General features: G+C 40.3%; 1 protein-coding gene across 5 annotated transcripts in view; it reads right to left on the reverse strand.

Annotated features, from left to right (window-relative positions):
- The window catches only part of arhgap18 (Rho GTPase activating protein 18), a 49,452-nt gene extending 32,988 nt beyond the window's left edge, over positions 1-16,464 (reverse strand). For 2 of the 5 annotated variants that reach the window (XM_077220551.1, XM_077220550.1), the window contains exon 1: positions 16,332-16,464. In XM_077220551.1, the coding sequence (XP_077076666.1) occupies positions 16,332-16,366 (35 nt within the window). In that variant the 5' untranslated portion in view covers positions 16,367-16,464. Of the gene's footprint in view, positions 1-5,382; positions 5,558-5,677; positions 5,774-16,331 lie in introns of those variants that run through there. The other 3 variants (XM_077220547.1, XM_077220549.1, XM_077220548.1) reach the window with 3 other exon arrangements.
- Between the last annotated feature and the right edge of the window lie 283 nt (positions 16,465-16,747).

Raw genomic sequence — 16,747 nt, forward strand, 5'->3', positions numbered from 1 at the left:
ACAGATAATTGACCTTAAAGGATTAATTCACCTCAAAATGAAAATTTCCTAATAATTTACTCACCCCAATGCCATCCAAGATATCCATGTCTTTCTTTCCTCAGTGGAAGAGAAAATACGTTTTTTGAGGAAAACATTTCTGGATTTTTCTTCGAATAACGGACTTCAATGACAACCACTGTTTTGATGTCCAAATCAATGCAGTTTCAAAGGTCTTTGAAGTGCTTGAAAATGCGGTGCACGATCGCAGCTGAGGAGGGGGGTCTTGTTTAGCGAAACCAGAGGTGGAAAGAGTAATAAAATATTCCACTCAAGTAAAAGTATTAGTACTTCAATGAAATTTTACTTAAGTACAAGTAAAATCACCAGTCTAAAAATCTACTCAAGTAAAAGTAAAAAGTAGCTCATTTAAAATTTATTCAAGTAAAAGTTACTTAGTTACTTTTTTAACAGTGGGTGGGGTGGGGTGGGGGGGCTCTCCCGTGTAGGGTTGTAATGGTATGAGATTTTTACAGTATGATAACGTCTCAGAAAATATCATGGTTTACAGTATTAATCAATTATTAAATAAACGGTATTATTAAATTATGGTTATTATTATTATCATCAGTTAAAATGACAGTTAAATTAAAGAAAACTGTTTTTTGGGGGGTTGAACAAATGCTTTTATTATGACAAACTTGAAACCATTTGTTTGTTTTGTTTATTGAAATTTCAATAGAACATGTCTAATCAATTAAATTCAATAATTGATAATGAATTAGATTAACAACTCATTCTGGTAACACTTTATTTTGATGGTCCCTTTTGAACATTCTGTTAACTATAAGTAACTTTGCAACTACATGTCAACTAACTCTCATTAGAGTATTAGTGTACAGTCTGCTTAATATCTCCTAACTCTTTTTTGTGATGGTCCTCCAACAGACACTCTACTGACTATAAGTAACTTTGCAACTACATGTCAACTTATTCTAACCCTAACCCTACCAGTCTAGTAATAATCTACTAATACTCTAATGAGTGTTAGTAGACATGTAGGTGCAATGTTACTTATAGGCAACAGAATGTGTTAAAGGGACCATCCAAATAAAGTGAAACCCTCATTTTTAACATTAATAATTTATTAAAATTTTCAAGAATAATATAGTCCTATGAAATGTATTTTATTCATAAAATTAATGTTTCTTTTTATGATTTAATCCAAATATATTATCAAAAACGGTGGCAATCAAATGAAAATTTATACTTGTGTCCTTTTATTTTTGGGGGAAGAGCTGCAAAAAACAGATTTACTAAATTAAACCATGCATGGACAAAAAATATATGCCTTAATTAATGTTTAAATAAATGTTATTATTATTGTTGTTGTTTTTATTATTATTTTGAGAAGTACGTTCTATTGTATGCCTACAATAGTAATACATTTCTGCCATAATTTCTCCTAGTTCAGGGGTGTCCAAACTCGGTCCTGGAGGGCCACTGTCCTGCAGAGTTTAGTTCCAACTTGCCTCAACACACCTGCTTGTAAGTTTTTTAGCATGCCTAATGACCTTCAACAGCTAATCAAGACTTTGATTAGCTGTTTCAGGTGTGTTTAATTGGGGTTGGAGGAGCTAAACTCTGCAGGACCCCTGTCCTAAACCAAACTTTTATTTTGACGGGTTGTAGTGAAGACCTGTTTCAATGTGTAAGCCTATTTGACAATGGTTTTTCTCAAATAAAATGATGAAAATGCCAATTAGGCGTTCTCTCAGAGCAGCTCTGGAAATGTTCATGTATTCATCATGTATTAAAAATTTTAATACATGATGAATACATGAACATTTCCAGAGCTGCTCTGAGAGAACGCCTAATGGGCATTTTCATCATTTTATTTGAGAAAAACCATTGTTGATGGATGGATGAATACATGGAAAGTAGAACTGTGCAATAAATCCAATCGCGACATGGTCTGTGAATATTTATGCGCAAAAATACTGCTATGTAAATATATAATTTTAAATTAAAATTGTGAGACGCTGAAAACACCACGCGTACTTGAGTAGGCCTATGTATTAGGCTAGACAAAGTGGAGCAGCTCATTCACACTGATTCACAGAAACGCAGAACAAGCAGGTTATATATTTACATAGCAATATTTTTGCGCATAAATATTCACAGACCATGTCGCGATTGGATTTATTGCACAGTTCTACTTTCCATGTATTCATCCATCCATCATTTTGCGTGTTTTACGTGACATCTTCTGCGTTATGTAAATTCCATTTTCATGACTGGATTCCGGGATTCCCTCTGCATCACGTAAATCATTCGCCCTTACGTTATAATCGTGACCTTTATCTGCAGGAGGGATGGTGTCCTATGTATCCTCCTTTTGCAGCCACTTTTTTTCCACATTTTTTGCAAATTGGATATCTATCCTCGAGGACAACCACACTTTTTTCTACATCCAAAGTATTTCCATACTGGCCATAATTCGCTTCATAAAAATTCGAGGGCGCTTCGCAGCTTCAGCTGGGTCTGCGTCACCTTTTTTGCATGTTTGTTCTCCCGCCCTTCAATCAATGCAGTAGTTTCCGGAGTGTGATTTTTTTTTTCTCCCTTGTATTATTATTTTTTACTCTGTAACGGATATGATTTCAAATGTAGCGAAGTGCAATACTTCAAACAAAACGTACTTTAAGTAAAAGTAAAATTACAGATTTTAAAAACAACTTAAAGTAGAAGTACACAAAAAAACGACTCAATTACGTAATGCGAGTAAATGTAATTTGTTACTTTTCACCTCTGAGCAAAACGATAGGTCATTTTCCAAAAAAATAATATATATACTTTTTAACTACAATTGTGCGGATTGAGCTGATCTAAAACAGCGGAAGTACCGCCCCACTCGACCGTGCGAAGGAGGATAGTTCAAACTGTATTGGTCGCTTTGTAAACAGTAGGGCAGTACTTCCGCTGGCGTCAGCGACATGGACTTTCAACGTGATGACGTAGTTCCCGGCGCATTGCAGATCAGCTCAATCCGAACAATTGTAGTTAAAAAAATTTTTTTTGAAAATGACCTATCGTTTCGCAAAATAAGACCCTCCTCCTCAGCACTTGCAAAATTCCCTCTGCACACAATAGGATAGCAGAGTCAGAGCAAAGCCGTTCTTTGTTCTTGTTTCAAAGAAAAGTTTAACTTCAAATCCTACAGAGTCGCGGCCAAAGCCGAATCAAAAGACCAGCAGCAGCAGCCATTCTTTGTTTTCAATTAACTGTGAACCAACACAACTCTGTCGTCATTATGTAAAGCCCGCCCGGCGACTCTATACACGATCTGATTGGCCTGACCAGTTTTTGTTTTTTCCAGCTCGAAAGTCAACGGGGAGTTGCTAGTCTACACTGGCTGCAAAATAATTTTTGGTGCCGCTAGTGTGCATCTAGATTTCTAGGCTAGATTTCTCAGCATCAGCCACTGATAAACCTGTATAATGTTGTGGTTTAGTTTTATGGTTGAGCTTCTGCTGAACTGGAAACAGTTTATGTCTTTGTCAAACTTAAATGACTTGCAAATGTAATCTGTGAGGGTTTTTAGTGAAAAGTTTGGTGAAAACAAAGGTTTACCAGCTCTTATCATCCAAAAATGAGTCGACGATATAAAGGAACAGCTATGTTGTTTCTTAGCATTAGTTAAAAAATAAAATAAATATGAAATATTTTACTTTGTTGTTATAGTTATTATTTGGAATAAATATAAAAATGATGAGAAAACTTGAGAAATATAATTTGTTTTAATAAATAGAACACTAATATTTGCATTTTTAATGTAAAAATAATATTGATAGAATTGAAAAATAATCAAATAGAATTGATTTGGTTGTTGTTTTCTTGATGGTGTAAGTAATGTGTAATTTTTTAAGCTGACAAGTGTGTCAACATTAAGGGTGTAGAAGATGAATTTAATACACGCCTGGTTTAAATGCAGCAAACACAGAACAGAGTGTGACACAAGGTGGTTTAAAGGTAGGGTAGGCATTTTTCAGAGTCGCTAGAAATAGCAAGCTAGCTTTGAAAGCATTAGATCCCTCTTCAGAGCATCTCCAAAGCCAAACTCTGCAAAGCGTCATGAGAGACGGCGTAAAGGCACACCATGTAATTTTCCACCACTAGAGGTCGCTTATTCAAAACAAAGGCGTAGCTTGATGACGCTGTGATTTCGGCTCGAGAGTAGTGGAGCTTTTATTGCTCCGCAGGCGACCTCTTCCACTTCTTCCGGTCATAAATGTGGGGTAACAGTTTAGATACATTTGAGTGTGTTGAAAGTTATGCTATAACTTACTACTATTTTTTTGTTTGCTACTATTCGGCAAAGTATGAGACCCTTGATGCACACTGCAGTGAGCTAGATCGATATTAGGCATGGTAAAACATGGTACTCGTGGTAGATCAAGGAAACTAAATGAATATATCCAAACAGTTGCAAATCGAGGGTAACACGGGTATGATGTCATTGATAGGCGACGCAATGATACGGTCCGTGTCCTGGTTAAAATTGCGTTTAACTTGATTTCTCTGGATTTTATCATTCTTGGAAACATTTGGGATAATGCAAGTACACAAATCAACAAAATTACACTGTTCTAGTAGTTTTTGGATATTTTAATCCAAAAATCTTACATATTGTGCCTTTAAACTACCTCATGTCTCAAAGCACAAAACATTACAATAATAATGAACGGCCCTAACTCTGCATAGCATGAAACACACTAATGTTGCCTGATGTCTGCGCTGGCAGGTGCGTGGAGGTATGAAAATACCCATTGACAGGCAGATAGGACATCATATCACTGCGGCCGAATCCAATGATTGGACGAACATTTTATGGTCCTATGCCTAATTTAAGTGTTCTAAATGTGTGTTTGTGTACAGTATATATATATATATATATATATATATATATATATATATATATATACACATACACACATATACACACACACACATTTAGACCACTTAAATTAGTGATTGCTGTCAGGATTTGAAGAGACTTTTAACCAGCTGTCAAATGTTTCTGGAACAAATCCCCTACCCTGCCTTTTAAGCAATACAGAACAAGTTCCCAAATACAACACAATCGCTCAAAAGCTGAAGTAGATCAGACTACAGGAACAACTCAACAGCATTATTAGGATACCAGCAGCTGCTTAACAAACTTCCACAAGATCTGTCCATCTTCAGAACACTAGGGCTGTGTAATGCCTAGCTAGGCAGCATGATGGCGCAGGTATATGACGTCCACCTCACTAGGTTTGAGACACAGCCCTAGGATACAGTTGCCATAAATAGTGCACACAGCTCTGGGTAATAAATGAACGCGTTCATGCGATCCCTCACCTCGCTCCTAGATACTCCGTTTGCTCTTCCTTTGCTATCAGCACGGCTTCAGTGTTGCTGGTGTAAGCAGTTAACACGACACCCTGCTCGTCCTGCTGTCGACTCATCTTCAGTGCCACATTATTAGGGAAGTTTCGGTGTAACTTTGGACGAACTGCGGCCGCTCGACTCTCCCCTGACAACATGAATAATCAGAGTCTTGAAGCTCCGCCCCATGGGCGGCGACACGAACAATCCTTGCGTGGGCGAAGACTCGTCTAATGAATATTAATCACGTTATGTCACGCTTAACCACCTGTTTGGCTGAAATGCTGCATAGTTACCGTTTATAATGGTAATAATAAAAGTACACATAAAATATACGGCAACGGGGCCGAGACTCATGTTGTGGTGCTTTAAAAAAACGATTAAACGTTTTAAATTAGACAGTAAACTACAGTCAATCCCTCAGAGATTAAATCATGTTTATATAGGCTACTGTAACTGTTGCACAGACCAATTGATCCCCAGTGATTTACCTCAACTCGCATCTCAGCTGATGTGTATTCATTTAATTACTTTGGTTTCATTAATTAATAATGGCACCTCATATCTTAATCTATCAGTCAGGTTGATGTGAAAATAAGTTCTAAATAAAGCAATGTTCTGTCAGTAGCTACTGTTATAATAATAAATTAGATAAATTAGAAAATAATTGAAGGCTGTACTCTGTAGACATTGGAGACAAAATGGTCACTTAAACGGATAGTTCAGCCAAAAATGAAAATTACCCCATGATTTAGCCTACTCATCTTCAAGCCATCCTGTGTAGGCTATATGACTTTCTTCTTTCAGACGAACACAATCAGAGTGTTCGTTTGGCTCTTCCAAGCTTTGCTCAAACATTGCTCAAACAATGCATTGTTCAAACAATGGCTCTTCCAAGCTTTATAATGGGAGTGATTATTACTTTAGATTTGGAAGCCCAAAATAGCGATCCATCCATCATAACAGTAATCCATACGCCTCCAGGGGTTAATGAAGGCCTCCTGAAGCAAAGCCTTGTGTTTTTGTAGGAGAAATATATTTATCACTTTATAATCACTTACTTCTGGTAACAGCTGGTACAGAGTTTTAAATTTGTAAATTAATAATTGATGGACAAAAACAGCAATGAAAAGGCGCTGTAACCGACACTGTCCAGACAACTTACGTTTTCCTGGAACATACAAGGACGTCACTAAATGGTGACAGCACAACTGTAAGAGCACTGTTCACAAGTTTCTGCACGGTCCTAGTGTATTATACTGTCATGTATATAGCTATGTTGAGACCAAAAATCCTTCAGTTGATCAGTGATATTTTCTCACGGACGACGTCATTGCCTTTTCCATTACATCGATTTCTGATTCTGACTGATCTAACTCCCGCTGCTTGTGTTTTCCTGCTAATTAGTATTAGAAGTTCCATCTTCGGGATCTCTTTTTATCAGAAACACCATCAGCTTTACTCGTGGATATGGAAAATTAAAATATGCTTGACTGTCTTTTTGACATTTTGGCAATATGAACTTATTTACAGTAGTCAACATTTTAAGTGGATCAAAAAAGTTCATCAAAGTTGCCCTAAGAGAAAAACGGGTATTGTTCAGAATTCATATATAACTTTGATGATAGGTTTTGATCAACTTCAAATGTTGACTACTATATATTAGAATAATTCAAGTATATAACTCTCTCCAAACTTTATGCTACTGTCTTAACTTTACGTTTTACTGTGTGCAAAACAATAAGCAGTAAGCACCAACCAATGATAGTGATTTTGAACTTAAGAAAGCTGATCAAAAATATATATGCCGAGGGCCAATAGCAAAACATAACCTAAAAATAAATCTGCATTAAAAAGCTCTCGCTCTGGCTCTCAAGGTGCCGGAACGCAGAAATCACAAATCTGACATTTTCCGGAACAGGATCCGGTAGGATCCGGCTCAAATTAAGCACTGGCTGTACGCGAGTCTGGCTCCGACGTGTGACGAGTGACCTCTGACCCGACGCATGATGAGTGGCCTCTGACCCGACGCATGACGAGTGGCCTCTGACCCGACGCATGACGAGTGACCTCTGATCCGACGCATGACGAGTGACCTCTGACCCAACGAGTGACCTCTGACCCGACGCATGACAAGTGGCCTCTGACCCGACGCATGACGAGTAGCCTCTGACCCGACGCATGACGAGTGACCTCAGACACGACACATGACGAGTGGCCTCTGACCGACGCATGACGAGTGACCTCTGACCCGACGCATGATGAGTAACCTCTGACCCGACGAGTGACTTCTGACCCGACGAATTACGAGTGGCCTCTGACCCGATGCATGACGAGTGACCTCTGACCCGACGCATGACGAGTGGCCTCTGACCCGACGCATAACGAGTGACCTCTGACCCGACGCATGACGAGTGACATCTGACCCGACGCATGACGAGTAACCTCTGACCCGACTAGTGACCTCTGACCCGACGCATGACGAGTGGCCTCTGACCCGACGCATGACGAGTGGCCTCTGACCCGATGCATGACGAGTGACCTCTGACCCGACGCATGACGAGTGGCCTCTGACCCGACGCATAACGAGTGACCTCTGACCCGACGCATGACGAGTGACATCTGACCCGACGCATGACGAGTTTCCTCTGACCCGACGCATGACGAGTAACCTCTGACCCGACTAGTGACCTCTGACCCGACGCATGACGAGTGGCCTCTGACCCGACGCATGACGAGTGGCCTCTGACCCGATGCATGACGAGTGACCTCTGACCCGACGCATGACGAGTGGCCTCTGACCCGACGCATAACGAGTGACCTCTGACCCGACGCATGACGAGTGACATCTGACCCGACGCATGACGAGTTTCCTCTGACCCGACGCATGACGAGTGACCTCTGACGAGTGACCTCTGACCCAGACGCATGACGAGTGGCCTCTGACCCGACGCAAGACGAGTGACCTCTGACCCAGACGCATGATGAGTGACTTCTGACCCGACGAATGACGAGTGGCCTCTGACCAGGAGCATGACGAGTGACCTCTGACGAGTGACCTCTGGCCCAGACACATGATGAGTGACTTCTGACCCGACGCATGACGAGTGGCCTCTGACCCGACGCATGATGAGTGACTTCTGACCCGACGCATGACGAGTGACCTCTGACCTGACACATGACGAGTGGCCTCTGACCCGACGCATGACGAGTGACCTCTGACCCAGACGCATGATGAGTGACTTCTGCCCCGATGCATGACGAGTGGCCTCTGACCTGACGCATGATGAGTGACCTCTGACCCGACGCATGACGAGTGACCTCTGACGAGTGACCTCTGACCCAGACGCATGATGAGTGACTGCTGACCCGACGGATGACGAGTGGCCTCTGACCCGACGCATGATGAGTGACTTCTGACCCGACGCATGACGAGTGATCTCTTGACCGACGCATGACAAGTGACCTCTGACCCGACGCATGACGAGTGGCCTCTGACCCGACCCATGACGAGTGGCCTCTGACCCAACGCATGACGAGTGACCTCAGACCCCACGCATGACGAGTGACCTCTGACCCGACGCATGACGAGTAACCTCTGACCCGACGCATAACGAGTGGCCTCTGACCCGACGCATGACGAGTGGCCTCTGACCCGACGCATGACGAGTGGCCTCTGACCCGACACATAACGAGTGACCTCTGACCCGACGCATGACGAGTGACATCTGACCCGACGCATGACGAGTGCCCTCTGACCCGACGCATGACGAGTGGCCTCTGACGAGTGGCCTCTAACCGACGCATGACGAGTGACCTCTGACCCAGATGCATGATGAGTGACTTCTGACCCGACACATGACGAGTGGCCTCTGACCCGACGCATGACGAGTGGCCTCTGACCCGACGCATGATGAGTGACCTCTGACCCAGATGTATGATGAGTGACTTCTGACCCGAAACATGACGAGTGGCCTCTGCCCTGACGCATGATGAGTGACCTCTGACCCGACGCATGCCGAGTGACCTCTGACCCGACGCATGATGAGTGGCCTCTGACGAGTGGCCTCTGACCCGACGCATGACGAGTGACCTCTGACCCAGACGCATGATGAGTGACTCCTGACCCGACGCATGACGAGTGGCCTCTGACCCGACGCATGATGAGTGACCTCTGACCCGACGCATGACGAGTGGCCTCTGACCCAGACGCATGATGAGTGACTTCTGCCCCGACGCCTGACGAGTGGCCTCTGACCTGACGCATGATGAGTGACCTCTGACCCGACGCATGACGAGTGACCTCTGACGAGTGACCTCTGACCCAGACGCATGATGAGTGACTGCTGACCCGACGCATGACGAGTGGCCTCTGACCCGACGCATGATGAGTGACTTCTGACCCGACGCAAGACGAGTGACCTCTGACGAGTGACCTCTGACCCAACGCATGATGAGTGACTTCTGACCCGACGCTTGACGAGTGACCTCTGACCCGACGCATGACGAGTGATCTCTGACCCGACACATAACGTAGGATGTAGGAGTAGCGTAAGCTCAGGTGAGAGTCGACACCTCTTGCGGTTCAAACAAATAGAGCTGGGCAACAAACTCTTTTTATTATAGTTTATTAGATTATAGTTTTTTAAAGGTATAAATATGGATTTTTTTCTTACACAAACGATGGCTTTGCTTCATAAGGCCTTTATTAACCCCCTGGAGTCATATGGATTACTTTTATGATGGATGGATGGATGGATGGATGGATGGATGGATGCACTTTTTTGGGCCTCAAAATCTAAGATAACATTTACTCCCATTATAAAGTTTGGAAGAGCCAGGATATTTTTTTAATATAACAATGATTGTGTTCGTCTGAAAGAGGAAAGTCATATATATCTAGGATGGCTTGAGGATGACTAAATCATGGGATCATTTTCATTTTTGGGTGAATTATCCCTTTAAGATGGTTTTGATCTCAGACACACCTGTTTAGGGATTTTCCAGTCAGAAATATACTTTTGTATACTTTTGCTGATGTCATTGTTGTACAAAGAGAAGAGCATATCCGAAGATTCGGTGACCAAATACAAGCCTAAAGCTGAGACATGTACTCATTTTGTTCCATTTGCATGTAATTTGCCTTTTGTGTGTCAACAACAACGTGCCCCACGGTAGAAAAGATTAAATGACATCCTCCTTCCTGAGAAGCGGCCCACAGAGAGGTTCATATACACTCAAACCAAAAATTATTCAAACACCAGTTATTATAGTTATAGACACCATAGATAATTTATGTAAGGGGCGATAGCAAAATAAACGAAACTGTGAAATAGTATACCCAAAAATTCTTCATACAGTGGCTACCAGTAAAAATTATAAAAATTTGGGACCAAAAATTAGTCTGGCACTTTGACCTGATCATGTTTTGCTGAAGTGTTTTTTCTTTAATTACTAATACGACATTTTTATACCACAGACAAAACAAAACGAAGCATTGCTTGGTAATTGGTTGAGCTGAATTGGTATGATTTAATTGTGTGGTTAAATTTAACAGCTGACAGATATTCAATATAATTCATCTGTGAGACAGTCTAGTTCTTGTCATATTTATCGAGTTCTTGTCATATTTCATTACCATTTTCTAAACTATAGCGAATAAACTGTGATAATGTGAGAAATGTTGAAGGTGTCTGAATAAATTGTGGTTTGACTTTCGGAGCACTGATGACTGTGTTTGGGCCGGACTGAGAGTGGAGGAACACAGGTACACCGGAGAACATTATTTATTCAGTTCCGTTCCTTGACGCTCTTCGGAACACAATCACACGTTTCCATCACCATCATCAGAGCTGTGTGTTCAGCATGAGCGTCTGCAAGTCATGTGTGAGTGTATAGGCCTACGGTCCAGTCAAAACGTTGGTTTTCATAGCTGATCTGTTATCAGACCGATACACAATATTAACGAGAACAGCAGAAAACACAAACATGGATTTTGCATTGTCTCATGTGGTATTATCATTGTGTTGTATATTTAAAATAACAAATTTAAATGATTTTAGAGGTTTTTGAAGACAATCATGCATGTTGTGTTACTGATGCAATCAAAATATTGACTAATTAATAATTAAGCATCAACTGTCTTAGGTGAATGGTGTAATTTCAAAAACAAAAGCAAAAGCATGTCATTTCTACAGGTACACTGTAAAAAAATTATATATATATATACAACTTATTTTTATGAGTGTTGTGTGTGCCACCGTAGGGTAATGCGTTACTGGTTTAAGTAAAAATAAAAAAGTTGCTTTGTCCAAAATTGTGTATGGTCAGAGTAGGTACTGCATTTGATGAAGAACTTACTTTTTGTCTGTTAATGAAGTGCTAAAAACACCTACCAGGAAATGTTCTCAGAACTTTCAGTTCTTCCAGTAACGTTAATAGAACGTTTTATTTCAAGGTTATCTGGGCTTTTTTTCTAAAATGTTTAGTTAGATTTTCATCATACATTTAAATGTTACTTCTTGTTTCAGAACATTCAAAAATAACATTTCCATAATGTCTGCTAAATGAGTCGCCCTGTAGTGAAAATCCAGCTTTTAATGTTGTTTATGTCTACAAGGTTTTTTTAATATGCTTTAAGACAAACCATGTGTAAATTCATGTCAACACCATTGCTGAGTATTTTCTCCTTAAAACTGCAGTGAACCAAAGACTGTCTCAAAAACACATTTTGAAATCGTTGATGTTTCTGATGTCACAAACTACCTTGTAACCAATCAGATCAACGTGTGATCGTCAACGAGTGGATCTCTGAGCTGTGCGAGTGAGTGGAGGAGGGGCTCATTTGCATATTCATAGAGCCACTTATACTAAATGAGGCAATGGTGTCGAGTTACATTCAAGATATTTTAAGGCGTGAAGAAATTCATTTAAAGGAAACAACATTTAAATGTAATTTTGGTGATCAAAGATGAGTTTTAAGGGATAAAATGATTGACTCAGAGTCGGCCCGAGCCTTTTGGGGGCCCCAAGCAGAATTTGATTTTGAGGCCCCCTCCCACTACGCGGAGTCACCTGTGCTTGACGATTGTTGACACCACGCAATAATGATACATTATAAATGAATACAGTGAGGTTATGTTTTATTAATTAAAATTAAAATAGATAGCCTACTTAAATAAAAAAGTTTTAACTTTTACATTACTCTTTTACTAACTCTCTGAAACTTCTTAAAACAAACTGTCTCAAAACATATCAAATAAATTATTTGCTAAAATAATGACAAAACTGAGAAATCAGAAACATAATAAGAAGGGTTCAACAATGAAAATTATTGTTGAAAACTGTAAAAATATTATTATTTCTCAACTGTCTCAATACAGTGTAACTGTCCTCAAAATATTTTTATTTATTTATTATTATTGTAACAGACTTTGTTTGATTGTACAAGACAGAATCCAACAAAGCCTGTTACTATAATACCGGTAATGATGTACTGTCGCTCGTTGTATATGTGTGTATGCAATGTATTTTTCCCCTCGGGGCTTGCCGTAGATAGGAATGGGTCAATTGCTGCACAAAACACACGTAAATAATCATGCAAACATACTTTTAACTTGTTCTTTTTGTCTCCTCCTCTGTCATTTTTGTCTTTCTATTTTCGGCACCAGAGGGATACGTCCTTTTTTGTGACATGGCTTAACATTACCGTGACTATGCACAGTTGCGCACGAATTGTCTATAAACGCGCGAGGTGTCTAAATTATGCGCATGACTTAAACGCTGGCAGACCCAGCAGCAGTTGTAGGCAGATATATTGATCATGAAATCAGAATTTTCTTGTCTTTAATTATTCATAATTATTCATTCTTAGAACATATATTTGTTAACAGGGAAGTATGTATGCGAGTAGTTTTCATAACGGACAAGCTACATCCACCAGGTTGAAATCATCATGTGACCTGTTATACCTGAGAATGCTTTGATGCGTTTCCACAACGCATGCCTAGGGAACGTCTGCCAATTCCACTAACTGCGTTAAACGTAGCCTATAATTTGTACTATTTAAAATTACTTTTCAAATTCCAAAGCTTGTAGAAGGTTCCTATTGGTGATGCTGATCTGGTAGCCGTGAGTAAATTAACTTATCTAAGAAAATGATTCATAAAACTCATCAGTTGAGCCCATGTTTACTTTCTTCACTGACACAGACGAAAATGAAAAGACTATCAGTCAAAGTTCAGCTTTAGGAGGGGAAGAAATACGGCAGGATAAGGTGACTGAGAGAAAAAGAAAGATTAAGATGAGAGAGCAAGTATTGACAAATAATCTAATGCACACTGACAAGGTTTTAAAGCTATTTTTATCAATTTTCTTAGCCTTCAAAAGTCTTAAATTGCACATATGTAGGTCAGAGAAATCAAAATTTTCTCTAAAAAAAAACACCCCCTAACTACCTCACATTTAAATGCACATGGCTGTGGGGGGTAATGAGGGCTGATGTGGCTACAATGCCAGGGCTCAATTTTTGGCCCAGTGTTCAGCAATTTTAACTTAGTATCATCATCATATCGGTGTTGATGGACCAAAATAAAACCATTAAAATATCAAGTAAATAAGTATTGTGATATGTGGTGCCACAGTGACACTCTTGTCCCAAAAAGTATTGCTATACCACGATACTCAATATGTTGTCCCACGGTAAGTCCTTTTCCCTATTGCACCTACACAAAATTTGAGGGTTCCCCCACCGACCAAATCCCACTTTAACCACTGCCTGTAACGTCATCCGTCATGATGCTATTGACTGTACAAATGTGATGGATGTTTGTGTGACATCTGTGGGATTGTTTCAGCAGGTAAAGATGGTGCGTCTGATCACTGTCCTCAACAAACACATGACCTGAGGAATCATTCATGTGACGTCTGAAGCATGATGGGACAAGGGACAAAGTTTAGTAGCCTACTGAGGTTTGGGGGTTTGTCATTAATGACAAATGTTGTGACCCAAATGTTGTTTTTTATCTTGCATTTGCTTTTTTGTTGTTTTTTCACTTTTATCATGCATGCTTTTTTGTGCAACTTTTCACATATTTGGATTATTTTGGCTATAACGCATTTGGTGAGTTTTTGGTGTTTGCTTCAGTTGACATCTTGGATAACTTGAACACAGTGCAATATTTTGACCAAAACACCAGTGTTTAAAATCTTCAGGAACTGGAAGTCAATCTATCAGCTGCTTACTTACAGATTACTTAACATAAACAGAGCTAATGGCAGGTTTGCGGGTCATGGTCCAGCTCTTCTTCAGCTGATACTGCCCTCTAGTGTTCACAGCTCACTTCTGCCTCTCTCTGTTTCACTCAAACAACAAACACATCATTCTGGCAGTTTACAGCCATTACAGGCGTTCACCTTCTCAGTCAGAAGCCACAACATGGTCAGTTTTATCATCTCTGAGTCTTTATCATTCTTTAAAGGCTTACATTTATTTGTGGCTATCCACATATCTTAACCCTCATGGTGAAACAGATGAGCCAGACACGAACTCTGAAGCCATATGTAATCACTGGCGTCAGACGCATTTGTTCAGTGTCGTGGTTCACATTGAGGAGCTCTACAGATTTTAGCTTCAAATTCAGGGCACATCTTCATCATCATCGTCATCATCATGGAAAGCTCAGCTTCATACATTGCTCTGAGCTCTTGAGTTTATTTATTTTTAATTTAAAGAAAACTATTTGTCTTTGGATCATTTTTCTTATAATAACCCATTTTGTGGAAAGTGCTGTTTCAATGCAGTTTTGTTCCCTAGATATGGCAAACTCAGAGCAACACGTGGCATCACAAAAGATACAGCTTCATAGATTCAGATCACGAGGAAGACGGCTGAAAAAGAAGCTCGACAGAAAGCTCATGCTCTGCTGGAGGAAACGGCCCGGCTGAAATGGATACAGGCCGGCTGAAGAATGGACTGAAATGTTATCTGTTAATAGCAGAGGCGTCAGTGCTGGAGCTGCTCCACACATGCTGCTGTTTATCATGCATTTTCAATCAGCGTTTCTTTACATGCTGTTTTTGGTGATACACTATGCGTTTCATGAAGTTTACTTTCTCTACAAAATGTAGATGTAGTTATGAAATTTCATTAACATCATCAAATGCATTAATGTTTGCAATGATTTTGACAACCAATTCAATTGCATTTACAGTTTCAGGCAGAGAAGTCATAGTTATTTTAAAATCACACAACTACTACTGTAAAGAAAAAGGTTTTGGTAGTAATTATATGTAGATATTTGAAGTACTCAAATTTGTCTGAATGTCTTTGCAGTTTAACTGTAGTCCTAGGCTATGTCAAAACAAGCGTCTCTTATAGTAAGGAAAGTTGCACAAACACACTTTATAATCAAAACAATCAAGTTTGTCGGGTTTGAACAGCTCAATAGATAGCGTTGAAGATGAAGACGGTTAATGCTGTGTGTTTGTTTGTCGTTAGTTAGTTAGTGGGTGATGTTTCTTGTTCATGTGAAGACCAGCTGATTCAAACACAAGGAGACTTCAAACAAGATTAGCAAAAAGTGACATTAGTGAAGAGAAAAATCCAGCAGCATTTGATAGACACAAACGGAAAAGGTACTGGTAATAATCTGTCAGGACATTATGTGTTAAGTTCACAGACATTTCCTTTGACCCTAAAACACAACACAATGCCATGCGTAATTCAAAATACTGGTATAAATTCAATACGGGAAACATATTAACACACTTTAGTAGGTACACTGTTCCCTGTTCTTTCAGACTTTTCCTAGAGTGAAGCAAATACAGACACTTGATCTAAATAGTTTTTTGTGCCACAAACACATCATTTTCTAAATGATCCCAGCGGTCTCACAGAGAATAGAAAAGCCCTGCGTACTCACCAGAGCTGCAGGTAACACACCAGTTTGGTGACCATGACCTCGGGCCGGGGTCAGAGGGCTGTGTGACCCCCGTATAGCAGCATGTACTGAGCTCAGTCCACACGCACCTCACCTGCTTCCCAATGCCTCCCCTTTCTCCGCCTATGCATAATCCCATTAAATGATTAATGAATTTTTGACACCATGAGAGAATCCTCAGACACAGGACGCCACCAGAAAACCTGACCACAGAGTGCATTGCGAGCAGGTGTTCTTTGCTATTTTACTTTTTCCTCATCTTTATGTTGAATCCGTCATTTTATAGCTAATTGAATGTATTAAGCAGATCAACCTCTGGAAGACCCGATCGTCTGCCTATCTCTCCATAGGTATATATTAAATCGGGTGCTGAGATGACCAAAATACACCATATAATG

Source organism: Siphateles boraxobius, unplaced genomic scaffold (genome assembly GCF_051911475.1).
Source record: "Siphateles boraxobius isolate OS27281-9 unplaced genomic scaffold, OSU_SipBor_1 8, whole genome shotgun sequence".
Classification (NCBI taxonomy): Eukaryota; Metazoa; Chordata; class Actinopteri; order Cypriniformes; family Leuciscidae; genus Siphateles; species Siphateles boraxobius.